The following is a 27961-nucleotide window of genomic DNA, read 5'->3' on the forward strand; positions in this document are numbered from 1 at the left end:
ACATAACATTAACTTGTAATACCTTTCAAAAAAAAAAAAAAAAACTTTTACTACCTCTCTTTAAACAGGTTGAGTAGGTTTTAAATCTCTTTACTTCCCTTAAACCAATCTATTCTTTCCAAGGTATAAATTCCAAAAGTTGATACCACTATAAGAAGCAAGAATCTCGTAGGGGCTATCCAAAAATAATGAACTAACAAGCTCCTTTTAAAATGAGAGAATTGACTCAAAGAAAAGAAAGACAACAGTAACAGAAAGTTAAAGAAAGATAAAACTTTGAAGAGAATTATGAACCAACTCCTTAGCTATAATAACAAAACCTTACTGCACTATCAGTGGTAGAAGATGATTTAAGGCCCACAGCATAAAGGTTTTAAATAATTGGCCTTAATTTCCTATTTATATCCACAATGATCCGTCTTACTTAAAGCACGTAAGAAAAATATTTTAAGTAATCCCAGAAGAAAGGTCCCAGTTGCCTGATCAATGGGGGTAATTGGTGAATATATGCTTTTCATTCTAAATTGGGATTTGGGGTGCAAGAGTTTGCTACCAAAAGATTGTATCCTGGGAGGGAAGAAAGCACCAACACCAATAGTCTTACAACTTTTTCCATCCATTTTCTTTACTTATTTCTTCTTGTTTGTATCATTTCATAACGTTAACCAAACCAAGATTCTGTGTCTTCTTGGAACTGAGAAGGGGTTAATACATTGCCCTTTACTTGATACTGTCACAAAAAACGAATGGCCGAAAGCAAAAAGATTATACACCAACGCCATCAAGCATATGATTTTGCCACATGTACGATGAACATCCAATCTTCCTTTCCTCACCCTGAATCATAAATAGCGGTCCATTGCTCAACCTGGGATGTACTTGGGACTTGCGTAATCAAATTCATAGTAAAAGCTTCTCTCATTTCACGATCGTCTGCTTCACAAAATGTCTTGCTGTGGAGATTGCTGCGGTGGTGGCTCCATTGGGTGAAAATTTTATTTATTTTCTTATTTTTATGATTTCCTATATATATATATATATATATATGCACACACACACGGTTGCATGCATTTGAATAATGTAGGGTTTTGGACAATGAAATTTGAGAAGACTGATGTATATTTTTGTCATGTTATGAACAGATATCCTGACTTGGGATACTTAGAAAAGACCACCACTGAGACCTTTGTCTCCGGAGTTGCCACAATGAAAATGTATGCTGGCATTATAGTCATAGACATGCATTCATGCCAAAATTATGGTCTTTAACCATATATTTTTCTTCTTCCAATTACTATTCAATCAGATTTCTTGATTCTTATGACCATTATTGGCAGGTCGTATGAGGGGCCCGAGGAAAGGTTTGGAGCTGAGAACGAGTGCAAACAGTGCGTATCTTAATATATAATAAGACAGCCATTGCTTTAGCAGAACCTTTTCCAGGGTTTTGCTGCTGTGTTTTAATGGCTAGAATTTGGTCTTGTTAATTGCTGTCAGTGGTTGCTGTTTTGTCATTGTCGAGTCTTATTCTTGTGCACGTTTAGAAGCCCGAGAGCGGAGCTTGGGTTTTATGGAATGTAACACTTCAATGCTTTTCCTTTCATTTGAGTTGTGAATTGGCTACTCCCTCTACAATTTCTATGCTTGAAACTTCTGATAAGGTCGATTAATCTTATTCTTTTTGGTACCAAGCAAAGGTGTATGAAGATGATCATGCATATAAACATGATCTTGCCTTAAATTCTGTGAATCCTTACGCATAATGCATTCAAATTCCCACCATTGAATAAAGGGTATAAATGAATTATACTAGTTCCCATCATTCAATTCTGTTTCATAATGCACCCAAAAAAGGATTCTTTCTATTTCATCATTTTCCTGTACAGGGTGTTTCTTTTCTTCCTTTGTTGAAAATTTTAATAATCCAGAGGCATAAGATGGGTACTTGTAAGCTTCGTCCTCGTGTGAGATGTTCAAGGTGTAGCTAAGGAAATACTATGGTCAGTCCATCATGACAAGGCAGGGATCCCCGGGAATAGAAAGTATCTACTGGAACTAATACCGCGTGTTAAACAACATTTACATGCAAATGAAATATAGCCTTTAATAAAGGGAAAAAAGGTAACGCAACAGCTTTCACAAATCGGCTTTCTTTTCCTACAATGGTTAATAGCCAATAAGGCTCAACATAAAGGGCCAATTTCACAATTTTAGAGCTAAACCTGTAACCAAGCAACCCTCACCACCCAAGACCCTTAAAAGGGAGAATTAGATGGTAAATCTTCGGAGAAAACAAAAGAAACAAAAAGAATAATTGTAAGTTTGATGATTAGATCTATCCTGATCTACAACAACATTGTCGAAGGGGGCACTTATAAATCAAGGTTGACCTGCACAATGTAAAAACAAGGCCAAAATTTCTCCCTGAGGTCAACAATTGTATATAACAGCTCAAAGATTTCTTGTTGAAGCCAAAATTTTTATGTGCCATTTGACTTATTTTCCTGAGGATCCCTATCTAGCAACTTCAGTAGCAGCAGACAGTCAATGACCATATTCAATCTCCAAAAACCTTTGTATGAGCTCTAATATCTGATTGGACCATCCAGACTACCAGATGCAAACTGAAAATATGGGAACAAGGTGTGGCAATGAGATTAGATCATTTTGAAGTTGGTAAATATGTAAAGTTTGCATGTTTCAATTCATCTAAACATGCTGCATCTACATAAGTAGATACTAAACCAACTGCCCTTACTGGTGATGGAAAGAGAGAGCAAGAGAGGTAATTATGAACATAACAATAGCAATATTAGATAAACAAAGCTTGACCCCTGTTCCACCAATCAAAAGTTGATCAACATGAGCAAAGGAAAAAGGCAACTACGAGTAAGGCAACGAAAGCGAAAAACAAGACTTGAAACAAGTAGTTTATATGTGGGAATATAGGCATTAAGAACTGACAAGCTCAGCTGTATAAAAATTCCTAAAGCAGAGTATATCAATTAAATTAACACCATATTCTATGATCTAAAAAGGACTTGTCTCTTTATAAGTGTTAGTAGGACAATTACCCTATGTGCATGTGCACTCATGCACACCTTGCTTATGCATGTGTCTGTGTGCATGAGAGTACCCTCTGGCAGATACATATTTGTATTAATTAGCAGTCCTCAAAAGAAAAATGTGCAAACCCTATCTTTTGGTTTGTTTTAAATCACTTAAATTTTGAAGGCATTTTGAGGCAAAAAACCACAAGCTTCAGTTAATTGTAGCCTTTACTACTTAGTTTTTGTTTCCTCCAAAGTTACTAAAATGCAAAAGCATATAGTAAAAACTAAAAAGTTAAAATGAGCAAACTATTTAAATTGTAACATATTTAACCACAATTGTTCCATGTAACAATAAAATCATGCATTTCGTATTCAATTAATTTTTTATTTTAAATTATTCAAAAACATAGTTTATTTATATATCTAGACATGCCTTTGCTTTAGATTTCAGAAGCAAAATGGCACACTTAACAAAAGGAATCTAAGTATTTTATTAAAAAGAATATTCGAGTGTTCCACCAACCAGTGTTTTTTTATTTTTTTTCCTAGTTCATTGCAACTAGTTTCAATCATTACCTGTTGAACAATTGGATTGGTTGACGTTGTGAATTCATCAGTCATTCCTTGCCAGACAACCTTCCCCTCATGAAGAAACAATAACCTATAAGTAGAGAAGAGATTCTTTGAGTAGGGCATCCCACATCTAACAAAAGCAATACAGCATCATGATCTCAGAAAACCTGTCAACAGCTCTTCTAATGGTACTATGTTGATGAGTAACAACGACGTAAGATGCAATCTTTCCAGGTTTTCCTAGCGCATCCTCACCCTTCGTATGTACAGAGCGGATAAGATCTTCAACCACCGTCGATGCAATTGGATCAAGCCCAGCTGTCGGTTCATCATATAAAAGCACCTGTCCAGAAGCAAAAAGAGTTACAAATTAGAGAGCAAGAAACTCAATTTTATAGACAAAGAACACTAACATAGCCATTTTTTTTCTGGTGGTACCCACCAAACACAGGGCTGAATGAAATCAATTGCACATTAGGTATAAAGTAATAGCTGGCTCAATTGAGTATAATAATACATTTAGGAGAAATTAAAAACTTCTCATTGCATTACTTGCTTAAACATTGGAACTCAACATTTTGTAATACTCTCCCTTCCGAGTACGGTCAAGGAGCATGGTTCTTGTTTACTTTCTATGATAAGTAACCAAAAGAATGCACTTAGAATGATAAACTTAAAGGGGCATAACTCAATGTAAAGCACCTAAGCTAAAGTATAAGCTCTCCTACCATATAAAAGAATAAAGAAGAGGAAAAAAAATGAGCAAATTTGAAGAGGCACATATAAGCAAGAGTAAGCATATCTTGGAGACACGTTCTACGTTGAGGCAACAATACATAAGCATAATATTTTCTACAGAAATGTAGACTACATTAAGATAAGATAACTTGCATAGGTCTCCAAGCTACTTGCTTTGACATTTTCTACCAGCCCCTCACAATTCACAGAGAGAAGACCCACAGTCAGGATATGACCTAACTCCAATATAAAACAAATTAATACATAGGGCCTCATTTCAGGAGCAAAGTTGCCAATGAGCTATAGATTACCCCATAACTCGTGCACATAAAACAATAACAACTTGCTTTCTCTTAATTATTCTACTTTGACTGAAGTCTTTTACTGGCCTTCTGCAATTTGTATCCTTATAGAAGATAAAATGAACACTAATCAGATGATACTTAGAATAATAAATCATTATTAGTTGCCAAACCATTTGGACGTTCTACTGAATCTTGCAAGCATAAGGAGTTTTAAGCAACTCAGTTAACACTATGGCTTAGATCAAACCACAATTTTCAAAATATTTCTATCCACTAATGTAGATCTCTCTAGTCAACTGGTAAGAATACCAGAATAAAGGCCAAAAGAAACAGCAACATCTATAAAAAAAAGAAAGATTCTAAACCTGCAGCGTATAATTCAGCATATAGACATTACCACATAATAAATTCATGAGAAAGTTCAAATTTGCAGCTTTCTTCATTAGTTTTCTACCTTCAAATCATGAGGATGAAATGAAACTATTAAAATAAATTGAAAAGTAGAACAGAGGAGGGCAGAGGATGAATAGATAGATGGATTGGAGACAGAGAGATAGAAAACTACAGATTAAGACTTGAAAATAACTTGCAGTTATTGCTAGTGAAACATATGACAGATCAAACGATAACTGATTTTATAAATCATCAACTCCTCTGCACAAACTGGAAGAAAAGGAGGTGAGCAAGCCAGATTATACGCAAAGTGGAACAAGCAGACTAAATTTCATGTTCCTAGGGTTCAGGATTAAAATCTGAAAGCAAACAGAATCAACTGGATGCTAGTTGAAAGTCCACTTTCCTATGGTGCCATTAATTTGGTTTGGAAGACCATCTATAAGTTTACCTTAAGACGTCTAAATGAGTCAGCTGTACAATGATGAAAATTTTTTATCAAAATTACAAAGGATTACTACAAAAGCTCCATCATCCATTTAATGAAAGTTAAGCAGCATTCCAGAGAGGAATTTATCATACCTCGGGCTCAATTGATTCTTTGGTGATATCACAAATTATGGAACGAGCTAAAGCAACTCTTTTCTTCATTCCTCCAGACAACTCAGAAGGTAACCTGTCCTCAACTCCCTGAAGAGAACATTAAGTTAGACTTGGCATCAGCGGGAAACTAGAAGGTACATGCGTTCACATTGCAAAAGGAGGTGATGGAAGAGAAGATATACATCATACTGCTAAAAGCATTAATAAGCACAGATAGCATATGAGAATTGATGTTCAGCAGGAATCAAACTAACAATGAAAAAGAAATTTAAATAGACTTCATTATGTTGAAATACATCATTATAAGACCTTAAAATATTAGCTACATACTAACTAAATCAAGCAATTTTTTTTTTTTAAAGTTGGGAATACTAATTAGCATTCTCTTCTTTCCAGGCAAAGAAATTGGAAATGCTGGCATACCTTCAAACCAACAGCAGCCAAGTTCTCTGTCACAAGCTTTGAGATTTGTTCGTCAGGCATTCCCGAATGTTCATATCTAAGCAATTAATAGACAAAAAGTCATCAACCAACTTTATAAGTTTTTTTATTTAGGAAAAAGGAAGTTAGGTCAAAGCATAGGCCCCTAGATACTGAGGACAAAAATGTGTATAGGATATCTAAGAAAAATATATACTGTCTCTTACAAAAGGAAACCAACATTTTCACGAACAGTCAAGGAATCGAAAAGTGCCGCACTCTGAAAAACCTGTTAACAAAAAAGTACATAGACAGATGGATCATACCACAAATAAATTATCCTTGAAACCTGCCAATTCAGTTTTTTCAGAGTTTAAATAGAATTTTTACCAGTCCAATTCGAAGACCAGATAGCTCATCATCACTGATTAAACCTGATCTTTTTCTGCCTCGAACATAAACCTCTCCCTGAACATAAGAATTATGCATTCTCTATATATGTAACCAAGTAATAATAGATCGATGTACAACATAATTGCGCAAAAATGATTAGCAAAAATATGAAACCAGACTCAATATGCAATGAGCCACCTTGTCTGGAGCAAGAAGTCCAGCAATAATCTTCAGAATTGTAGATTTCCCAGTTCCAGAAGGACCAATAATTCCAACAGCTTCACCATGCCTAATCTATTGATCAGGGAAATGTTAGCATATAAAAACAGAAAAAGAATTTAAAAAAAGAATACTACAACATAACACCAAAAAAAAATTATGTGAATTATTTAAAAAAAATATTCAGCAACTATCATACTCAAGGAATGATTCTGACCTACGTTGCTCAGACTAGGATATGAGTATCTGACACAATATGTCTTAGTATCTGACTCACGTATTTTTTCAAATTTTTTGACATGGTGGGAGTTGTCAAAAAGGATCCAAAATTAGGATTATGAGTACATAGACATGTCATACAATACTAGAACAAGATATACATCTAAAACCATTAAACTGGAAACAAATAGTTGGTATAAATAATGTGAGATGCCACCAAGAGTTATGGCTGATATGTTACTTACAAATTCAACGAATAAATTCTGTCTATGGCTCAATGGGGTCAGCTATGGTTGGGCCAAGCCTTATGGTGTCCATGAGTAAAGGTTAACATGCTTATGTTGTGAGCAGCATGGTGGTCATAAAGTGGGCAGTCCTCACATCACTCAAGGGAGTTTGTCCAGTCCAGTTTGAGATAGACAAGTGGCTTAGATGCAATGCAGACCAAGAGTCCAACTGTCATTACTGAACCCAAATTAATGAAACCTTACACCACATGGCATATGATATGACATATTCTTTGACTCTCTATCTTTTAAAAAACCACATCTTTCAGATGAAGCATATGCTATCAGAAAGCTTCATTTGAATTGTACCACTTTTCCAGCTTTTCACATATAAACTTCTACAAGAAACATCAAAAGTTAAGCTCATGCCGACCATGATTGAAGGACATCAAGGATTAGGACAACCAAGGCACACCTACTAGAACACCAATCAAAGCTGTCAATAAGCTCGGCAGAAAATTGCCATCGGAACCCCAATGGAGTCATAAGTTGTCTCCCCAACAGTGTCAGCCATGTCTGACACAGATCCCATATGCTTGTCCACATTGAGTTGTGTCAATACAAATACTCAGCCAAATATGTCAAGTCTGAGCATCATAGATTATGGAAAAATAATTGTAATCATGCCTATGTTTTATCCACTAATGAGAGGACACCAATAATGAAAGATTGTATGAGCTACAATATAGGACAGTTGGACAGGAAGATGACACAGACAGAACTAGTAAAATTTAAAACCACACACCCAAATGGAACAATGGTCTTTAAAGAATCACTGAAAAGTATTATCATCTCAACTCAACTAAAACTAGTTTCTTTCAAATCTCTAGTGCAGCTAAAAACTAGAAACAATAATCAGAAAAGAAAGAGAAAATGAAACAGAAACTCAAATTCTTTTCCTAATAGGGAACTGAAAATGAAAGAAATATGTTCTTTACTCATGTGACAGAATATAAAAACTTCATTCTGGAGAAGATAAGAGAATGGCAGGAAAATTATGAGGTCTAACATGGTAATATACCACTTGAGGTCATCTTATGCACTGGTTTGAGAAGTGATATGATGGCATGCGTCACTAGCTGCAAATGCTTTTCACTCTTCTATAGCATGTAGAAGCCCAAAACATGTACCAAGATTCACTCTCACCCAGAAATAATTTGTTAAAAAAATTGTTTGAGCTCCCCTAACCCCCCCTTTTTTTTCCGCAAAAGAAAATGTCAATCAGGAATTTTTTAAAAACATCTAATAACTTGAAATCACCCTCATGCAGTCCAAGCCATAAGTATCTATCTATATGCAATCCAAGCATCCCTAAAATAAAAGAAAACATATTTAGAGCCACAAAAATCACCTTGAAGCTCACACCTTGCAAGATATGCTTTTCTCCAAATGACTTGTACACGTTTCGACATTCAATGAGAACATCAGAGCCGTTCTCATTCTTCACTTCCTTGCTCAAATTCTCAGATTTAGATGATTCCTGAAAACATAACCATGCAAATCACCATGTTAAAACTTGAAAATTAAAAATAAGAAATAAAAATAATTAATCTAAATCAAGTTCTCAAGTTCTTAAGCTTCCATTTAGTTGTTGCATTTGCTATTTGCTTTTTGCTTCCAAAAGCAGAAAGCACATTAGGATACTAAAGCAATAATATTTTAAATAATTAAACATTAAAACTGTAGTTTTTCTGGAGAACAAAATGCATATTTTTACTTGTATATAAAACAATTATGATAGAAGTGGTATTGCATTTAGTTATTCGTTCATTTATAATCATAAATCATTCGGCTTTTATTTTATTTTATTTTTTGGAAGCAAAAGCTAAAAGAAAAAGCAAATAGAGCCTAAAAATCTCTAAAATGCAAAACATGTTGGATATTTACACAGTTCGATCGCAGAAAGAAAGAGTATGCATAAATTTGGATGTAAACAATTTGAAAGCAAAAAAGGAAAAAAAAAGAAAAAGAAAAGAAAGTAATTGCAAGATCAATGACATATGCAAAGACACTGTTAGCAATCAAACACAATCCACTCAGCTGAACTGCACAATTTTTTAAGTCAACCTAAAGAAATTTCCAAAAACATTCAATTAAATTCAAGAAAGAAATGTAAAACAACAGAAACCAAAAAAAAAATGCAGAAACTAACAAATGGGGATAGCAGAAATATTTACAGTCAATTTGCTTCCAGAGAATCCATCACGTCCCAAGTTCCTAGGAGGTGCCACACAAGCACAAATAACATTTTTTTGCTCCTTCCTCTTCTTATTAAACCAACAACATTTGCTTCTTTTCGTACCCAAATCACAATTTTTACTTGATGTCGCTGAAGTAAATAACCCCAACGAACTTGATAAAAAAACCGTACTCGCCATTGTTTTTTAAGCGAAACGAAAAAAATAATTGAATTTGGCTACTTTGAAACTGAAATTTTCAAAGAGAGTTTGAACAGGAAATCTGGGTATTGAAAATCAGTGATTCTGGAGATGACGCAGATCGGTTCATTAAGCCAAAAAACCATAGGAAACGAATGAATTTGTGAATTTTGAAAGATACCCAGATGAGTTAATTGATTAAAAAAACTCCAAACTTGAAGTAGGAATTGGGTTTGGAATAAAAGAGCCAAAAATTTAACCTATTCTTTGAACAGAAGAGAAAGACAGGAACCATGAGAAGGAAAAAAGGTCCTTATATAGGAAGCGTGAAAAGCGTGCGCCTTGGACTGGCGGTCGGTGGGAGCATGTCTACTCGTTTCTATTGTCATGTGAATTTGGGTTCCTGATTCAATGGTGGAAGATACCGAGGAATATAAATTGGATACCAACTTCTCAATTTGAACAATCAAGTAGTCTGATTTTTAGTTTTTCAAACACTTAAATCTTTTAAGAGTGCATTTAGGTGAGAAATTTCAAAATTTTGTATAATTTTAAAAAATTAAAGTATTTTAAAATACATTAATTTTTTATAAATATTGTTTGGAATGACATTTGAGAATTGGAATTTGATGCAATAAAAATAATTATAAAAAATTGATGTTAGTGATTAAAAAAGAAAAATATGCATACATTAGATTTGTAAAAAATGTATAAATGTTATTAATAATATAAAAAATTGAAAATAATATATTTAAAATTAAATGTTTTGTCGTTAGAATCAATTTTATTTGGAATTTGTACATGAGATTGCATAAAATGATTTATATATCACAATTTTTACAATGAGTTATACTCATTGTCTGGTTAATTATGGGTTTGTTCTTGATTTTTATTTTTCTTATTTGAGTTTTATAAATATAAATTCTTTGTGGTGAAAGAGGATGGAGATTTTACTCCACTGATATTTCCCTTTTTTTTTGTAAGTTATATGTTAATGGTAAAGTTATTCTTTCAATAAATTAGTATGAGAAGATTGTTTTATTAAAAATAAAAAAGTTTTCAAACTTTAGAAAGCTGCTGTAATATATAGACTATGCACCCCTGCTCTAATTGAGTGACACTGCCGATACTTGATGGGCTTGCTAATTCTGCATATGGGCCCCACTTCAAGCCCATTAACTCACTCACAAAACATCCCAAAAGCCCAACGGATCGTTTGGAAATTAGGGTACGCTGTTTCCTTTTTATCACGTGCATTAATTGTAGGAAACTTCATACATGCAATGAAATTGAACGCGTAAACAAACTCCCAAAAGAGATCCCCATGGACTTTGCGCCACTATGACGCTCTTTGGTCTCTGTTATCTCCTTCTCGTTTTCTTTCTTCGTCTCAAAGAAACAAGCCAAAGAAAGCTTCAAACCCTCCTCCCACAACCCAACTGAGAAATCAACCTTGAATTTTTTAGTGAAAGTCAGAGTCTTCGATGGAGTGGATTCGAGGGGAAACGATTGGACATGGAAGTTTTGGGACTGTCAACTTGGTGGTACCTAAAAAAGGCACTTCAAAATCGTGTCCCGTCATGGCTGTCAAGTCTTGTGAAACGATCAACTCTGCTTCTCTCAAGCACGAGAAGGAAGTGCTTGATCAGCTTGGTTTTTGCCCGCAAATCATTCGTTGTTTTGGCGAGGAATATACAGCTGAGAACGGTGGGGAATATAACCTGTTCTTGGAGTATGCTGATAAAGGTTGCTTGGCGGATCAGGTTAAGAAGAGCGGTGGAAACTTGATAGAATCTGATGTTAGAAGATATGCAAGATCGATACTTAAAGGGCTACGCTTTGTTCATGCCAAAGGGTTTGCTCACTGTGATATTAAACTTCAAAATATTCTTTTATTCGGTAATGGGGATGTCAAGATAGCTGATTTTGGGTTGGCGAAGAGAAATGGGGAAGAAGAAGGAGAAGGGCCTCATAGGAGGATAGAAATCAGGGGCACTCCTCTCAGTATCGCACCAGAGTCGGTTATGGAAAACGAGTATGATTCACCGGTGGATATCTGGGCACTTGGATGTGCTATTGTTGAGATGCTTACAGGGAAACCAGCCTGGAGTTTCAAACCAGGATCAAACGTGGCGGCTTTGTTGATTAAAATTGGTGTCAGTGACGAATTGCCTGTAGTTCCTGCGGAGTTATCCGAAGATGGAAAAGATTTTCTCAGTAAGTGCTTTGTTAAGGATCCAAACAACAGATGGACTGCTGAGATGCTCCTGGATCATCCTTTTGTGGCTGCTGATGATGAGAATATTGCAATTATGAATCGATTTGAAGAAGAAGCATCAACATCTCCAAAATGTTCTTTTGAAGAATTTACAATGTCACCAAGATGTCCTTTTGATTTTCCAGACTGGGTTTCAACTCAATCAACAGTTTCTTCTCAATCAAGTTTCCAAGAAAATTCAAGCCCGGTTACGTTGTTTCCAAGTTATGTTTCATCACCTTTGGATCGGATTCGTCAACTGGCTTGTGATCAGGCACCCAATTGGTCAGTTTCCGGAAGCTGGATCACCTCGAGGTAGAAGAACAGAAAAGTAGTAGCAGTTTAATTGCCTTCATCAAATTGGTGATTATTATCATTGTAAATTCTTAGGAAAACATAGGCAGTTTTTATGTTTTGCTGATATTGGCTACTCAGTTGGCCACAGTGTACAGGCCATTCTTTATTTTAAGTATCTTGAAATAAAAAAATTACCAATTCCTTTCCCAAACAAATATTGAATCTTTGCATTTGCATAATATAAAGCCTCAGTTGTTAAGAATTTGTTGTGCGGCTTCAGTTCAAGTTCCAATTTCGATCAAATTGTACCTAATCATCAATCTTCTGCGGCGCTCGGTAATTGTTCATCTAACGTTGAGACATTATGCTCAAATTCCAACATTGACTTGAACCCTCGAGCATAGATTAAATCTGAACTTTTCTAAAGTAATAATTATGTCTTCGAATGAATAATGGGGAGAAGGTTAGGAAGAGATGAATTTGCTAATCATTTGATGAAAATCATGGTTGGACATATTGCAAGAGGTATAAGTTGCCTATTTGGTTATGAGGAGGTCGAACTTAGGGAATATAATGTCTTTATATATATATACACACACATACGTAACTTAAAGCTTTTCTAGTGTTTAATTTGTTGAAGTAAAATTCTGCTATGTTGGTATTGTTTAATATGGTTTCTGTTTTTTAAGGATGTGACTTTGTGATTACAATTTTATCAAAGGTGTAAGTGGCTAAAGCTAGGTGAAGAAGCATCCTGTTTAAGGGGTGTCGTGGTTAAGCACCGAGATTGATATCCAATGTTTGATCATGGCTTGATGTTATTGGTTGAAGACTTGAAGTAGTCTTTGAGTATGTTAGGTTGTGCAGGAGGTAATGATCTTTTTTACCTAGTTGTAAGGTGGTCTAGAGCAGGAGCCATTAGCTAAGGTTTTTGTAGCTTAAGTGTCATTCTTGGATCTTGCAGGCTTAACTCTCAATAATGTTATTGGCTTCTGTTATGGCTTGCAGTGGTGACTTTGAGTGCATTGTGATGTACATTCATGTGTATAATGTATTGGAATAATTGAAGAAGATGGCAGAACGTGATTTATACAGTGAATCCAACATTTCTAAACACGGTTCTAATTGGAGGGTGCTGTAGCTCTTCTGGTGTTTGGTCTTTGTTTTCATCTTTAGGTTATTTTTGTTTGAATTGCAAAGGCTTTTGCTCTGTAGTAAGTTGCTAGTTTTGCTAGTTCTGTAGTAACCAGCTGCTTGAGTATCAGTCAGACCAGCAATCTGGGTGCAGCATTGGCTATTTGGGTTTACACCAAAGGTTCAACACACCAACGTAGGTAGACAGATTGATACTATCCCGAGGGCAAGCGGGCGCAGTACTTTGAGAGCTGACCAAAGCACACATGACAAGGTTGAGGGAAAGAAGAAAGACAATCGATGCTGAAGCCTTTGATGAAGCCATTTGAATATCTGGAATTATTATAAAACCAAAGATTTTTAGATGCTTCGTCTATTGATTCCCTTTCCTTTGATTTCATGGGATGAAAAAGTAAAAAAAAAAAAAAGTTTACCAACTGTGAGCTGTTTAATTAGTGGATTAAAATACCTCCTATATAAACAAGATTTAAAAGTATTCTCCCTTGATATATTACATGAGTGTTGTTGATGATATCTATGCTCGTAACCCTGTGAAGAGATATATAGATAAATTTTAAGATATGTACATTGAACCTAAAATCATAAATCGATATCAATTTGAACTTATCATATTTATATTTATGTAAGCATATATCAAATTTAATTGATATTTGATATATGTTTTTACATATTGAGATAATGATATGACAACACTTACTATATGTAATATGAAAATTTTATAATTTAACAAACGTATCTATCATGAATTGGATAAAAAAGAGGGTAATATATACTTATTAAAATAATACTATTTTAAATTTTAAGCTCATTATCTAATTTAAAATCAATTGATAGTAGGTGAAGAGATCCATTATCGAAATTTAATCCTTATAAATTTTTTCTAATCATTACTTTAATTTTTTTATATAATTGGGGATGGGGATTCGAATCCTATTCTTTAAGCAGGAGATCATGTACCAACCAATGAGTTAAATGCTTGAGTGCATCATTACTTTAATTTTAACTCTTAAGTGCTAGGATAATGGATCTATTTTATGATATTAATTTCACATTTAAGAATAATAAATCTATTGTTTAGTTTGGACAACACATGTAGGCATAGCATATCTATTGTAGCGGGATAACAAAATGGAATAATGTTGGTTTTGATATCATGTTAAATTTAAAAATTAATATTCAACTAAAACCTTCAAAGGTAAAGTGATTTTTTTTTTTTTTAAAAGTGAGTTTATTAACATGATATAACTGGCATGTCATAACAATAGCAAATCAAGCTATGGAGAAAGAAGTACAAATACAAAAGGATTCTACCACTCAAAACAGATAATTGTGACTTTTATATATATTTACACGTATAAAACCCAAACTAAATAGATGAGAGATTATTTTATCACCAATTTAACAAATACTTTAATTTGGTATGAAATGACTAATTTTTTTGTGAAGACAAATAGAAAAAAACAAATACACGGTATATTGCCTCTCCCTCTGGACCCTCTTCATTATTTTTTTTTATTATTTTTCCAATAACTCCATCATCAAGAAATGTAGCTCCAATTTTTTTTTTGCAGGGGTCAAACGAAGCTATATATAAAATACTTTGTAATTCTTTTTTTCAATTTATATACTGAAGAAGTTATTTGAAACTTTTACAATTATATATTCAGTGTTAATAATGTATTTTAACTTCATTATTGATATATATATATATATATATAGGTAAAATTGACCCATCTCCAACTTAGCTATTGACACTCTCGTCTCATGTTTTTTTCTTCCATCTTTTTTTTTTAATTCTTGACATTATAAATCATGATACATCAATAATTCATAATTTTTTAAAAAAAATTTAATATAACATACGCTAAAATAAAAGTTTGTTCTTGTCAAACTTAATGAAAGTTAGATACTTAGGAACAAAAAAAATGAAACGGAGAGAGTATGCATATTAAAAAAAATTAAATAACTAATTGTAATTAAACATACAAAAGGATATGACTAAATATATATAATATAACAAATCATTACACATAAAATTATAAAAGTAGTTTTTGGCCTTTTAAACAAATTAAAAGAATATAATAAAAAAAAAGGATATCAATGTTCAAATATAAAATCAACACACAGCTAATCAAATTATTAAATGAGCTTCTTTCATAAAAAAAAAAAAGAAGAAGATAAAGCTACATAAATGAGATCCTCATCTCTCTTCCACCACCTTTTATTTAAAAAACAAATACCTTTGACACTTTTGGCTGATATATTTCAGATATGAAGACAAATACAAATTTTTCTTTGATTTACTCATTGATGAAATTGGTACGGACCTATCAAAGAAATTCTTCCCCCAACATTTGATCAATTATACCAAGTTTTTTATTCTAAATTTCAATTTGAATTAGATAGAGACAATATACATAACACAATACACTTCTTTCAAAATTATTTATTTTTTGAATTATATCTCGAAAATACATATATGATACTAAATAGCCAAGCAAATGTTCAAATGATACGAAATTTAAAAACAAATCAGTTAAAAATGATATAATAATTGGAACAAAAATGTAATATATTTAAAACAAATTGCATGGCACAAATGAATATGTTCAATGTGGTGGGAACTCTTTTTACGTAGCTGACAATATGATTGCATGTCCCATGCAATTGAAAAGCGGGACAAAGTCAAAATTATGTAATTACTATAATTTAACTGTAATGTTGCAAATCAGTGGTTAGAAAGCTTCACCAAATAAGCCTGGGCTTACAAAGAAATTTCCCTCCATTTGCCCTAAAAGGCTGAAACGCCAAACCAACAGAATTTTGAATCTCATATTTTTGGCTTTCCTTTTCAAATGTCCACTCAATTCTCCCTCTTTTTCTCCGAGAACTCTAAGGAAAAACAACTAACATTTTTTTTTTTTTTTGCTCCTTTCCAAAAGCATGGGTCCTCGTGATCTCTTCTTGTTTTCCCTGGCTGCAAAAGCGCCTCCTCCTGTGAGGGGTCCTTCAATCTTTTGAAGGTCCCCTCAGCTCCTGTGTGCAAACTTTTGCCTGTCCACCTCACCAATATTCGTCATCTTTTGCTGGTTTCCGAAGCCATTTTTTTTTTCTGGTTCCTCTCCTTCAAAAATGAATTGCTTCCCATGTTTCTCATCACAAAGAAGCAAGAAGGAAACCGGTAAAAAAGAGCATGACTCTCCCTATGACGCCCTTGTTCAATCAAGAGTGCCTGGTATGCCCTGTGCTTTGTTGCTTATTTTCCCAACTACTAGCCTAATTAATATGTTTATTCACTTCATTCCTTATTGGAGGAAACACGGAACTCGGGGCAACCTTGCATGGTTATTAGGTTAGGTATGCATCAAGTGAGATCTAATTCTTAGCTTTCATTATCATGCATAACAAATATATAATTAAATCACAACGTAACAAGGATTTTTTATTATTATTTTAGAAAAAAGAGATTCTAATCCGATTAATTGGATATAAGGCTTCATACGTATATCATTGGAGTAAATGCTCTGATGTTCATAGGACATTTTGTTAGTTATTTTATAATAATTAAGAAACAAAAACATGATACAGAAAATATGGAGGTGTCCAACCAAGTTGAAAGGGGAAACATTCCCGTTCAAACATTCAATTTTCGAGAGCTAGCCGCCGCAACCAAGAATTTCCGTCAAGAATGTTTGTTGGGTGAAGGTGGTTTCGGAAGAGTTTACAGGGGGACTCTTCAGGCAACCGGACAGGTGCTCTTTACTGCCAACACTTTTACCCTATCTTTGTTTCTTTCTTTTGAATTTATAAATGGACCTTAAACTTCGGTAATGAATTATGATCCTTTAGCCTTCATTGGAAACAGGTGGTTGCTGTTAAACAACTTGACAGGAATGCAATGCAAGGAAACAATGAGTTCCTTGTTGAGGTTGCAAAACTGAGTCTCTTGCGCCATCCAAATCTGGTCAATCTCATTGGATACTGTGCTGATGGAGATCAGAGGCTTTTGGTGTATGAATTCATGCCAGGGGGTTGTGTTGAAGGTCATCTACTTGGTACAAACTTTTCCTTTTGCTCTTTTTGCTTTTTCTCTGTTCATTTTCATTAAATTATTTTTCAAATTATTTGCTTAAAAATTCACATCATGGTCGGTATGTGAAGTGAAAGACAAATTTTAATATTTGTATAGTGTAATTGCAGATATAAAACCTGGGAAAAAGCCATTAGATTGGATAACCCGAATGAAAATAGCATATGGGGCAGCTCAAGGTCTAGAGTATTTGCATGATAAGGCCAATCCTCCTGTTATATATCGTGATCTCAAATCCTCAAACGTTTTGTTAGATGAAGAATTCAATCCAAAACTCTCTGATATTGGACTGGCCAAGCTTGGCCCTTCCGCAGACAAGATGCCTATGCAGTCAAGGGTGATGGGAACTTATGGTTACAGTGCTCCGGAGTATTCAAGATCCGGTAAGCTCACAACTACTGCAGATGTATACAGTTTTGGAGTTGTTCTACTAGAGCTAATCACTGGAAGAAGAGCCATTGACACTACCAAACCTGTCGACGAGCAAAACTTAGTTGCTTGGGTAAGTAGCTTTGTCTGTAGTAGAAACGAAGTGATAGATTTCCAATCTTTTATAGCATTAATTTAGGAAAAGAATTTAATAATATCAACCACTCGGTATCATTCTATGCTTGCAACAGGCACAACCAATATTCAGGGAACCGAAGAAGTTTCCAGATATGGCAGATCCTTTACTTAAGAAGCAATTTCCTGAAAGGGGTTTGAATCAAGCTGTTGCAATAGCAGCCATGTGCCTCCAAGATGAACCTGCGGCCCGTCCTTTGATGAGTGATGTGGTGACAGCCTTAAGTTTTCTTTCTATGGCCACAGAAGAGAATAGTATTCCTCCCACTCTTCCTCCTTCTATCTCTTCTAAGTTGCATTGCATCTCATCTAAGCTGCAATTCTTGGAGCATAGTGATACTGGGAAGCTGAAGGAACAACACAACTCTGTTCATAATGCTGATACGGATAGTGAATCAGAACATGATCAAAATGATGAGGTCCGCAATTCACAAGAGGGAAGTGTTTCTTCGAGCCGCAGTAGCAGTGTGCATACACCTGGAAAAAGTGCTTTGACTATTGATCATAGCAGAAGATCCAGTGATGGAAGTGCTTCTTCCAGAGAAGAAAGCAGCATAAGTTCAAATGAGGGAGGTGCTTCTTTGAGCCAAAAGAGTAGTGCGAAATCACTGTTTTCTTTAGGCCATGCTTCTTCGGAAGAAACTAGCAGGGATGCACATGATAAAAGTGATTCTTTGAGCCAAAAGAGCAGTAATAATTCACTATTTTCGTCAAGCCACAATTACAGCAAGGAATCACAGGATGCGAGCTTTTCTCCAAGTCACGAAGATAGCAGGAAATCACCATTCTCATCAAGCCACAAAAGCAGCAGGAAGTCACCGGAAAATGATGATTATTTAAGCAGCAGTAGCAGCAGTGACTCAGTTGATGAAAGTCCCTCTTCAAGTCGTGACAGAAGCAGCAGGAAATTGCTTGATAAAAGTAATTATGCAAGTCAAAACAGCAGCATGAAACCACAGGATGAAAATGTTTCTTTAGGTCACAATAGCAGCAGGAAATCAACTGATGGAAGTGTTTCTGTGAGTGACAAGAGCAGCTTCAAATCACAGGATGAAAATGATTCTTTAGACCATAATAGCAGCAGGAAATTAATTGATGGAAGTGTTTCTCTGAGTCGGAAAAGTAGCCGGAAATCCGAGGACGGAAATGTTTCTTTACGCCGTAATAGCAGCAGAAAATCACCTGAAGGGAATGTTTCTTTGAGTCGCAAGAGCAGCAGGAGATCACAGGAAGGAAATGATTCCTTACACCATAATAGCAGCAAGAATTCAGCTGATGCAAGTGTTTCTTTAAGTCGGAAGAGCAGCAGGAAATCACAGCATGGAAACGTTTCTTTACACCATAATAGCAGCAAGGGCTCACATGATGAGAGCAATTCCTCGGGGTCCAGCAGAAAGAGCCGAAGGCGATCTACGAAGGTAAATGATTCACTGAGCTACAGCAGCAGTGAAGGATCACAGGATGTAAGCGAAATAGACCTGGACAACACCCATCGACGTCCACTTACCTTCACAAAGGCTAAGACAACCGTCTATTTTTGAGCAAAACACATTGGTAGGGAGTCAAATGGGAACATTTTGGTCGAGAGAGAAGCCATTTATGCCACCCAGAAACTGAAGTGACTTTGTCTTCTCTTTAATGTTTTTGTCTATGTCTGAGTTACAAGAACTTGTTATCTTCATTATTCAATTAAATGTGCAGCAAAAAAATTCATAAGCCTTCCCAGTTTTTTCGCTCAGAAATTAGACAACTTGGTTAGGTGTTGGCATGCTAAGACCAAATATGTTACAATATTAATATAATCACCCGAACAACTGACAACTGCATAACAATTAGTATATTACTAATTTTTACAATATTGTATTTCCCATCCTACAGATTCTATTTTAATAAACCCACAATTAAATTTACAAACGCAAGTCAGAAATCTGAAATGCCTAACAGAAAAAGCCCCCAGGGAGGTGTGCCTATAAAAAGCCCATCTTTGCTTGCCAAAATGCCTAATGTGAAAACTCAAGCCCATTTTGACAAGATGGAGGTTGGGTCCCAAACCCAATTAAAATGAACCATAGAAAAGATATGTAAAAAGGTCCCTCTCTGTTTTATCTTCTCCAGCCTTTGCCTCTACTCTCCACTCTTTTTCCGCACCACCAGCCCAGCAACTCTCTTCTCAGGTTCTCTGCTACGTCTCGGCTCAGCTTTTAATGTTTGTGCTTTGCTTAATCCTCAGACAAATTCATGAACTTCTTTGCTATTAACTTCTTGTTGCTTTTTCTTGTGTTAGTTTTACATGATCATTGTCTGAGTCTGAGAACTGGGTACCATGGAATTTGTAGTTTTGTGCTTGTATAATTTTATTTTTCTGAACTTTGGTTTACTTGCTGAGGGTATGGATGGAAAATATTATATTATATCATGTGATTTTGTGGGTTAAAACTTGAAAGTTGCTTCAATGTATTCATCTATGTTAGCTATTTGCCTATAGAATGTCCTTTTATATTTTACTAACAGTCATCAGACTGGACATTCCGGGCCTTAAAATTTAACCTGCTGTTGTTCTGGTTTAGTGGCAAGGTTCGGTTTTTTGTGGGGAGGTTGCAAAATTTGAAGATAGCTGGTTAAGAATACTAGGGAACTCTGAAATTGCAAACAAAATCATGTTTGGGCTGGTTGACTTAAAATGAACGAACCTGATTTCTGTTTTTTTTTTAATGCTTTAAATAGATTAAAAAAAAAATTTATGGGGCCATGAAGGCAAACTTGTGGCATGCTTTATATTTATCTTTCCATTTGGTTTTGCTTTGTAATCAGAATTCTAGATTGCTGTATTGAGCAGAACTTCAATGAAAGAAAACTGAATGAGAAATTTGATTCCTATTGAGATACCATGTAATTTTGTTTTTCTTACTTACATCCTTAGTACTGTGTTATTTTGAGCTAGAATTTCATTTTGAGATGTGTTCTATGAATTGGTTTCTTGAATGGAAAGCTTATTATGTACTGTTGAAGCAAAAGATGTTAATAATGAAAGAATGTCCTGTGAATATGTAACCTGTTCTTTCTTTTTGCTTTTTGTTCTTTTGGCTCCTTAGTATGACTCTAGTTTCAGCCTTTATTTTGTCTCAGTCCATCGATTTTCCTCTCTAAAACAGTTAGTGTAGTTATCGAAAAAAGTCAATTTTTTTTTAAAGCATTTTAAACTGAATTAACGAAACCGACCATTTGCCTACCCCTATATACAGCTTCTAACAATTTTCTTTATGTTCTTATTGTCACTCTAGGTTTGTTTCTAGGAGCAGAAACGATATAACAAACAAGGATTAAGAGGAAGAGGAGGATATGATGGTTGTAACCTTATTGTCTCCATGCAATTCAACTTTAATCCGTGGTGTCCTTATAAAAGAAAATTCATCATGTCCCCGATTATTTTCGGGCATTAGAGAAAGGATTCTGAATCAACATGCCACAAGATGTTTTCATGTTTATCAAAACAAAAGGTTATCTCGTGGCTTTCTTGTGTTTGCTGCGACTGAAGGTTCTGCAAAGTCCAGCAAGTCTGAAGAAACTGTCCCATCTTGGGCTAGACCCGATTCTGATGAGCCCCCTCCTTGGGCCCAAGATGAAGGGAAGGAGTACACAGCGCAGCAGAGTTTTGAGATTCCCTTCTATGTTTACTTACTTGCCTCAGCAGTAACTGCCATTGCTGCAGTATGCTTGCTCTTCTTAATCTATAATGGTTTGACACCCACAAAAATAAGATGTCTAAACTTTTTCCTCTTCATCCTGCAGATAGGTTCTATTTTTGAGTATGCCAACCAAAGGCCTGTTTTCGGAGTTGTAAACTCAGACAGCATTTTCTATGCGCCCTTGCTTGGTTTCTTTGTATTTACTGGCATCCCCACTTCTGTGAGTTTTTCTAGTTTATTTTTCTATTTTCTGGTATTGATTTTAATATGTTGAATGAGGGAAAATCATCTCTAATTGTTTCCCTGTGGAGTCTAGTTCCTGAAATCTAACAACATATAATTGATACCACAAGTATAACTTCGCTTTTTGGGGAATTTAACAATTATTTGTAGTTTGAGGAATTGCAATTCATTTTGGCATCCCTTGACTTTTGTTGCTGAAAGCTCCCAGGAAACTCTAAACAAAGAAGAAAGGTGATTTTAGAAAAATTACAGGTCTCAGACTACCACATGTTTATCTTTAACTGTGTTGGCTTTAATATTGTAAACTGTTCTAAATCCAATCCGATATGTTTTGTGATCTAATGTAATAAGGTCCTATTTATAATCAACTTTGGCTCCTACCAATAATTTTGATTGATTTGGAAGAATGAAGGTTGCGATGCTACGTAACTAAAAAAATAGTTTTGTCAACAAATTTAAACATATGTTGATATTATAACCTAATAGTCCTTTTATTTGGTGACAAGCAAGCCCATTTTCAAAGTGGTTTATGGAGTACTTATGAAACATTAGTTTGAAATTATTACCTCAATCTAAGGCATTGTTCTGCTAATCTGACTTTGAATATACAGGCATTTCTTTGGTTCAAATCTGTTCAAGCTGCTAACAAGGAAGCTGAGGAACAAGATAGGAGAGATGGTTATCTGTAAAGTCAAATTTCATAAGTTGTCTACTGTAATTATTCATCATGCAGAATTATTCTCTGGAAATTGAGCGCCTTTCCTTAATTAGTTAAAGGTGTTGGCTATTCATTTTAGTCCTGCTTCTCTGAGGGGAATAAAGCTTGTGATTGTTATAACAGAATGTCCATCGATTTATTTCTGCTTATAACTCTGAACTGACTAAATACCAGCATTGGACATAGGTCATATTGCCTTGTTGATCCTGTTTCTCTTATGACAAAATTGTACGGGAGGTAGCAGTTTGAATAATTTTCAGGTCTCAGCCTATGAAGTGTGAGTGTTAACGGTGATATGGGAGTTGTTAATGCTCCTTCACTGAGGTGGCAGCTGAACGCGGATGTGCTCTAGCAAGGGACACCTCTGTTGCGAGCGTGGCTGCTGTTCTAAGAGACTCCAGTGGGATCAGGTGATAGATACTCTTGCAAGGAAGCTGGTTCCTTTACACTCTCTCAACTCTTGAGATTATGGCAAAGAGGGAAATGGTAATGATTTTTGCTCTGAATATTGGCATTTCTGCATTTCATTAAAATCACCTCAACAAAAGAGAATCTCAGTGAAGTGAGCCTCATGTGTCCACGCTAAAAGCTCTTACACTAATTAGATATATTGAGGCTTAACAATGACCCTCACTAATTAGATATAGTGAGGACCTGTTCACATATTATTAAAATCGGATCATATCTGTGGTCACATCTGTTGAACCAGTGACTCCACGGTCAGACCAATTCGGTTCTTATATTAGATCGGGTAAACAAATGACAGTATGACACCATTAAATTTAATCAATTTTTTTTTTAATTTTTACATTAATCCGATATTGACTCAAACAGTTAAATTGATATTTACCCAATTTAACTCATGTTTAAAACATTATATTAAATTAAAATCACTTAAATGTCATTAATGAAATTGAACATTGGTTTCAAGGAAGATGTTTTTTTTTTTTATTTAGGAAAAGGGGTTTTGAATTTTATTTTTTAAATAAAGAGATCATTCACTAACCAATGATTAAGTAAAGAGATCATATATTAATAAATGAATCAAATATTCAATATGAAAGATATAACTTTTAAAAAATAATAATAATATCGGTTATATCTCTATATTGATTTATACAATAGAAATATTATATTTATAAACCTCTATCAGATAATTAGATTATAAGATAAGAGTTAATTAAAATGTATGGATAATTAAATTACAAGATAAATTTTATTTAAAATTAAAATACTAATTATTCTATCTCCTATTCAAGTGTGTTTATCCTTTACGGTCTTTACAACCATCAAATCAAGGGTTATGTTTGTTTATATTCTTAAATAATTTATTTTTAAATATATAATTATAAATAAATTATTTAATTAAAATTATTATACAATACTACTATTTAGTTAGACTATAATATCTCATTAAAGTTATATTATAATACTATATACTATAATACTATATTTTAGAGTTATCTTAAAATAGATAATTTAATTTTTTTATAATTTATATAATTTTATATTATATAAAAAATTTTCCTTTTTCTAACAACATATATTTAAAAAAATTAAATATGCAATTCAAAACATTGACCCTACAATTGAGCCATTGATACTTTTTGATTCGATTTTGATAATTATGCTTGGCGACCTTCACTAATCAATGTTATTATAAACTAGAAGTCTTTGTTAATCATATTATATATATATATTGTTTTGATTATTTAATTGTTAATTCTTATGCATGAATTAAATTTATAAAATTATTAATTGACTAATTTGAGTTGCGAATGGAAAGAAAAGCACGAAGAAAGAACGCTGAGTGCAAAATCAAATCAATTTGTTTTATAATATGTTTATATAACTCATTTAACTAAATATAAATAAAGTATCATTTAAACTATGATATTTGGTATTAATAATTGAATCAAATTTTTTAATAAAAATAATTTCATTTTCAAGAATATGTTTTGAATAAAGATTTTATTTCACAATTACGTTGCTAATATTAAAAGAATTCGACCACATAAAAATTAAAATATTTTTTTTCACCACAAATATTAATATAAATTAAGTTATAAATATTATTCAGTTCAAAATCAATTATATATATGTCCATTTAAAAAAAATAAAAAAAAAAAAGCCACTCCAAGCGAAGCGAGCCCCACTCTGTTTATAAATTATTGAAGTACCGATTTGTTTTATGGGGATTGAAAGTGCAGAGTTTGTGCGAATACAAGTAGACTGAATGAAAAGACCACGTTGATGACTCGGAATGGCATGGCCTTAATTGCAAAAGTTTTTCTTTTCACGCCGGTTTTTGAATGTGAAGCAAAGTTTGGGATTTGAGAGTTGACAACAATATTTTTGACCTCCTTTTATTGTAATAAACAATAATTTAATCTACTCCTAATAACACTAATAATAGATAGTAGTAGGAGTAGTAGGAATTTATAGATTATTATTGTTTGATGTTATGTATTAATTTAAATTAAAAAAAATCAAATATTACTTATCCCTATTTTAGAAAATAAATTGGATTTTTATGGATGTGCTATAATTGTTATCGGTTAAATAAGATAAATAAAAATAGAAAAATAATTAAATATGGTAGTCGGCATCTATCTATCTTTTTGTGTGGCCGATTCTGATGTGCTGAAATCTTAGACCTTACCGAGGCAAAGCTGCTTTTCGGGATGCCCATTTCATGGCCGGTTCCCATGCCATAGAAATATATCCTAAAGACTTAACCGCTAAGCTTTCCCCCTTCACTCCCCTATTTATAAATAAGTTTGCCAACCACCGTTCCTTCACTTGACCTAAACAGTTTCTCCTCCCCCCTTCTTTTGTTTTTTGCTTCTTCTTTTTTCTGTTCTTGAAATTTGTAACTGATTCTCATGAAATCCGAGGTTTCTGAGATTGAAGGAGGAGGAAGAGGAGGGCCGTCCTTGCCGTCACCACTCCTCGACCTTAATGCTCTCCCTCAAGATTGCATCGCCGCCATCCTTTCCTTCACCACTCCTCGTGATTCCTGCAGATTGTCGGCGGTTTCCACCGTCTTTAAATCGGCTGCCGAGTCCGACGCCGTCTGGGAATGCTTCTTACCGTCTGATTATCGGGCTATAATTCCCTCATCGCTCGCTTCCAAGAAAGCGCTTTATCTCAGCCTTTGTGATAATCCTGTCCTTATCGACGGGGGCCGAAAGGTAATTGAACCCACCGTCTCTTCCTAATTTTTTGTTCGAAAATTCCATAGCAATTTTTGGATATGATAAAATATGAGGCAATTAACAAAAAGGTGAGGACCTTAAGAAATTTTCAATCATCTTTTTGGTCTTATCAAGGAACTCTTAACATGCTTGCTTAATCTTTTTTTTTTCTTTGCAAATTCTTGGTGCTCCTCTCCGTGAATTAGAGTTTCTTGAATCTGATCTATCCGACGAGCTCTAGACATTTTAATAGACGTTATCAATTAGCAAAAATGATTAATGTTGCTTGTTCTTTAATAGGGAATTCTCAAAAGTCAAAACATTATGTTCAGTTTGATAATGATCAGAGTGTGGTCTTTCTTCCATTGATTTTTTTGCGTGTAACTTAGTTTTTAACTATGCTAATTTTCATGAAACAGAGCTTTTCATTGGAAAGAGGGAGCGACAAGAAATGTTACATGCTATCTGCCAGGGACCTCTTCATTGTATGGGGTGACACTCCAACTTATTGGAGATGGATTTCCATACCTGAGTCCAGGTCTCTCTCTCTGTCTCTCCCCTCGCCCCTGCCTTTCTGGTTGGGTCTTTTCCGTTTTTTCTTATACTTTCATCATTACCATCTAAGTTTATAAGACCCAACTAAGAATTGTGAATCTTAGATTATTATAGAATGGAATAGGTGAAAAGAATTAGTGGATGAAAGTTCTACTTCTCGCCTCTACTCGCTTCGTCCATTACCGCTCTTTTTCACAATTTATTTTCTATTGTTGTTAACATGAAAACATTTCATGTAAAAAACAGGTTTGAAGAGGTAGCAGAGCTTATTAGTGTTTGTTGGCTTGAAATCCGTGGGAGGATCAGTATCTCCATGCTTTCACCCATGACGCACTATAAGGCTTACCTTGTGTTCAAGGCAACAACTTCTGGAGCTTATGGGTTCGACCTCCAATCTGTGGAAGCTAGTGTTGGACTTGTTGGCACTGAAGGTCAGAAGAGAACTGTCTATTTGGATTCAGAAAGACGCCGGAGAGGTCGTTTCCCGATTGCCCCGAGGGGAATTGGGCTATTTAACAGAAGCCGTTTCTTTGGGTTGCAAGCATCTGTACCTACTACTGCAAGTGATGATCAGTACCCGAAGGTGAGAGTAGATGGGTGGTTGGAGATTGAGCTGGGTGAGTTCTTCAACGAGGGATGCACTGATGAGGAATTGGAAATGAGTGTTTTGGAGATTAAGGGTGGTCACTGGAAGGGTGGCCTCGTTATCCAGGGGATTGAGATCAGGCCTAATCTCTGTGGAGGGTCAGAAAACAATGCCCCTGTTCCCTCGGATTTGTGCTTGAATACTGGTATCTTGAGTGGACAGGACTCTAAAAACCAAGATTTTTCTGCTTCGCTCCCTTGATCGACTTCGAAAATTGAATCAGATGCCTTAATTTCGGGTAGTGATGAGTGTGCATAAGCCCGCTTCCAAACATGTCAATTGTATGCCCGAAGACCGCTTCTTTCAGCATTTTACCCCTCAGTGCTCCTGTTAAGCATTGTGGTAACGAAGCAGTTTACCTCTTTCTGAAACTTTATGCTCAAAACTTGTTTTCTTTTTGAGATGATGTTATTTCGTATGAAGAAAAATGGAAAAGTGTGTTTAATCTTTGGATCCTCATAACTTCCACATAGTAATAATGATGAGAGTCTAAGAGGCCGCTTATGACGCTTGGTTCAATTGCTTCTTTTACTGGTATATGCGTTTCTTTAAGCAAAAGCCAGAAAGAAATGTTTTGGCTGCAAAAAATACTAAGACATAAAATGAAAGTTTTTGGCTTAATATCTAAACAAATCTTTTAATTATTTGGTAAAATTTAAATAAATTTTTATTTTTTTATTGTACTCAATCAAGTGTATATATATATTTTTATTTTAAGTCAAATAGGTTTTTTAATTAACAATTAAATGAATGTTATTTGTTATTTTATATGAAATGTTGAATGTTATTTGTCATTATATATTAAATGTTGTTGACATGGCATATTAAAATGTTATAGTGAAACGTTGATATGTTACAATGAATAATAATATAACATGTTAGATATGACATGAAAATATAATTACATAAATTTTTTACACTATAATGTCACGTGATGTTTTAACTAATGGTAATTTATTTGATTCAAAGTAA

The 27961-nt window shown here is 34.5% G+C and overlaps 4 protein-coding genes, 1 long non-coding RNA gene and 1 pseudogene across 8 annotated transcripts; 5 read left to right on the top strand and 1 right to left on the bottom strand.

Moving 5' to 3' along the window:
• Positions 1-502: 502 nt before the first annotated feature.
• Positions 503-1603, top strand: LOC18599394 (uncharacterized). The gene is made up of 3 exons (XR_001928116.2): positions 503-986; positions 1143-1214; positions 1338-1603. It is a non-coding gene; the product is annotated as an uncharacterized LOC18599394 (long non-coding RNA).
• Positions 1604-2134: 531 nt separating this feature from the next.
• Positions 2135-10014, bottom strand: ABCI13 (non-intrinsic ABC protein 11). 2 transcript variants are annotated; one of them, XM_018121585.2, is made up of 10 exons: positions 9381-10014; positions 8555-8683; positions 6677-6772; positions 6476-6553; positions 6313-6374; positions 6089-6164; positions 5645-5752; positions 3882-3969; positions 3630-3714; positions 2135-2624 (listed from the first exon to the last, which is right to left on the bottom strand). In XM_018121585.2, the coding sequence occupies exons 1-9, from the start codon at positions 9579-9581 to the stop codon at positions 3671-3673; spliced, it is 882 nt and encodes a 293-aa protein (XP_017977074.2). In that variant the 5' UTR covers positions 9582-10014; the 3' UTR covers positions 2135-2624; positions 3630-3670. The 2 variants fall into 2 exon arrangements, with proteins under 2 accessions (XP_017977074.2, XP_007029408.3); XM_007029346.3 differs by having other exon boundaries at positions 3794-3969; positions 9381-10008.
• Positions 10015-10966: 952 nt separating this feature from the next.
• On the top strand, positions 10967-12350 carry LOC18599396 (mitogen-activated protein kinase kinase kinase 20 pseudogene; annotated as a pseudogene).
• Positions 12351-16422: 4072 nt separating this feature from the next.
• On the top strand, positions 16423-19485 carry LOC18599397 (uncharacterized). Its single transcript, XM_018120570.2, has 5 exons — positions 16423-16525; positions 16879-17042; positions 17156-17345; positions 17491-17882; positions 18001-19485. Exons 1-5 carry the CDS (start codon positions 16423-16425, stop codon positions 19483-19485), a joined length of 2334 nt encoding a protein of 777 aa, XP_017976059.2.
• Positions 19486-20027: 542 nt separating this feature from the next.
• LOC18599398 (uncharacterized) lies at positions 20028-22716 on the top strand. Of its 3 annotated transcripts, XM_007029351.3 has the most exons (5): positions 20028-20118; positions 21226-21652; positions 21734-21850; positions 22024-22104; positions 22485-22716. In XM_007029351.3, exons 2-4 carry the CDS (start codon positions 21284-21286, stop codon positions 22069-22071), a joined length of 534 nt encoding a protein of 177 aa, XP_007029413.2. In that variant the 5' UTR covers positions 20028-20118; positions 21226-21283; the 3' UTR covers positions 22072-22104; positions 22485-22716. The 3 variants fall into 3 exon arrangements, with proteins under 3 accessions (XP_007029413.2, XP_007029412.2, XP_088662195.1); XM_007029350.3 differs by lacking the exon at positions 22024-22104; XM_088806069.1 differs by lacking the exon at positions 22024-22104 and having other exon boundaries at positions 20049-20150.
• Positions 22717-25333: 2617 nt separating this feature from the next.
• LOC18599399 (putative F-box protein PP2-B12) lies at positions 25334-27508 on the top strand. Its single transcript, XM_007029354.3, has 3 exons — positions 25334-25785; positions 26208-26326; positions 26590-27508. The coding sequence occupies exons 1-3, from the start codon at positions 25477-25479 to the stop codon at positions 27188-27190; spliced, it is 1029 nt and encodes a 342-aa protein (XP_007029416.3). The 5' UTR covers positions 25334-25476; the 3' UTR covers positions 27191-27508.
• Positions 27509-27961: the final 453 nt, after the last annotated feature.

The sequence above is a fragment of the Theobroma cacao genome, chromosome 5 (genome assembly GCF_053813885.1).
Source record: "Theobroma cacao isolate CCN51 chromosome 5, ASM5381388v1, whole genome shotgun sequence".
Taxonomy (NCBI): Eukaryota; Viridiplantae; Streptophyta; class Magnoliopsida; order Malvales; family Malvaceae; genus Theobroma; species Theobroma cacao.

Bases quoted from the DNA above. Each gene is read 5' to 3' on its own strand.
- LOC18599399 (XM_007029354.3), top strand. From the start codon at position 25,477: ATGAAATCCGAGGTTTCTGAGATTGAAGGAGGAGGAAGAGGAGGGCCG. The intron at 25,786-26,207 runs GTAATTGAACCC...TTCATGAAACAG, and splicing joins TTATCGACGGGGGCCGAAAG to AGCTTTTCATTGGAAAGAGG. The intron at 26,327-26,589 runs GTCTCTCTCTCT...TGTAAAAAACAG, and splicing joins ATTTCCATACCTGAGTCCAG to GTTTGAAGAGGTAGCAGAGC.
- LOC18599397 (XM_018120570.2), top strand. From the start codon at position 16,423: ATGAATTGCTTCCCATGTTTCTCATCACAAAGAAGCAAGAAGGAAACC. The intron at 16,526-16,878 runs GTATGCCCTGTG...AACATGATACAG, and splicing joins TGTTCAATCAAGAGTGCCTG to AAAATATGGAGGTGTCCAAC. The intron at 17,883-18,000 runs GTAAGTAGCTTT...TGCTTGCAACAG, and splicing joins AGCAAAACTTAGTTGCTTGG to GCACAACCAATATTCAGGGA.
- LOC18599398 (XM_007029350.3), top strand. From the start codon at position 21,284: ATGATGGTTGTAACCTTATTGTCTCCATGCAATTCAACTTTAATCCGT. The intron at 21,653-21,733 runs GTATGCTTGCTC...TTCATCCTGCAG, and splicing joins CAGTAACTGCCATTGCTGCA to ATAGGTTCTATTTTTGAGTA. The intron at 21,851-22,484 runs GTGAGTTTTTCT...TTGAATATACAG, and splicing joins TTACTGGCATCCCCACTTCT to GCATTTCTTTGGTTCAAATC.
- ABCI13 (XM_007029346.3), bottom strand. From the start codon at position 9,581: ATGGCGAGTACGGTTTTTTTATCAAGTTCGTTGGGGTTATTTACTTCA. The intron at 6,375-6,475 runs GTAAAAATTCTA...TTTTGTTAACAG, and splicing joins CTGGTCTTCGAATTGGACTG to GTTTTTCAGAGTGCGGCACT. The intron at 3,715-3,793 runs GTTTTCTGAGAT...CTCTACTTATAG, and splicing joins ATTAGAAGAGCTGTTGACAG to GTTATTGTTTCTTCATGAGG.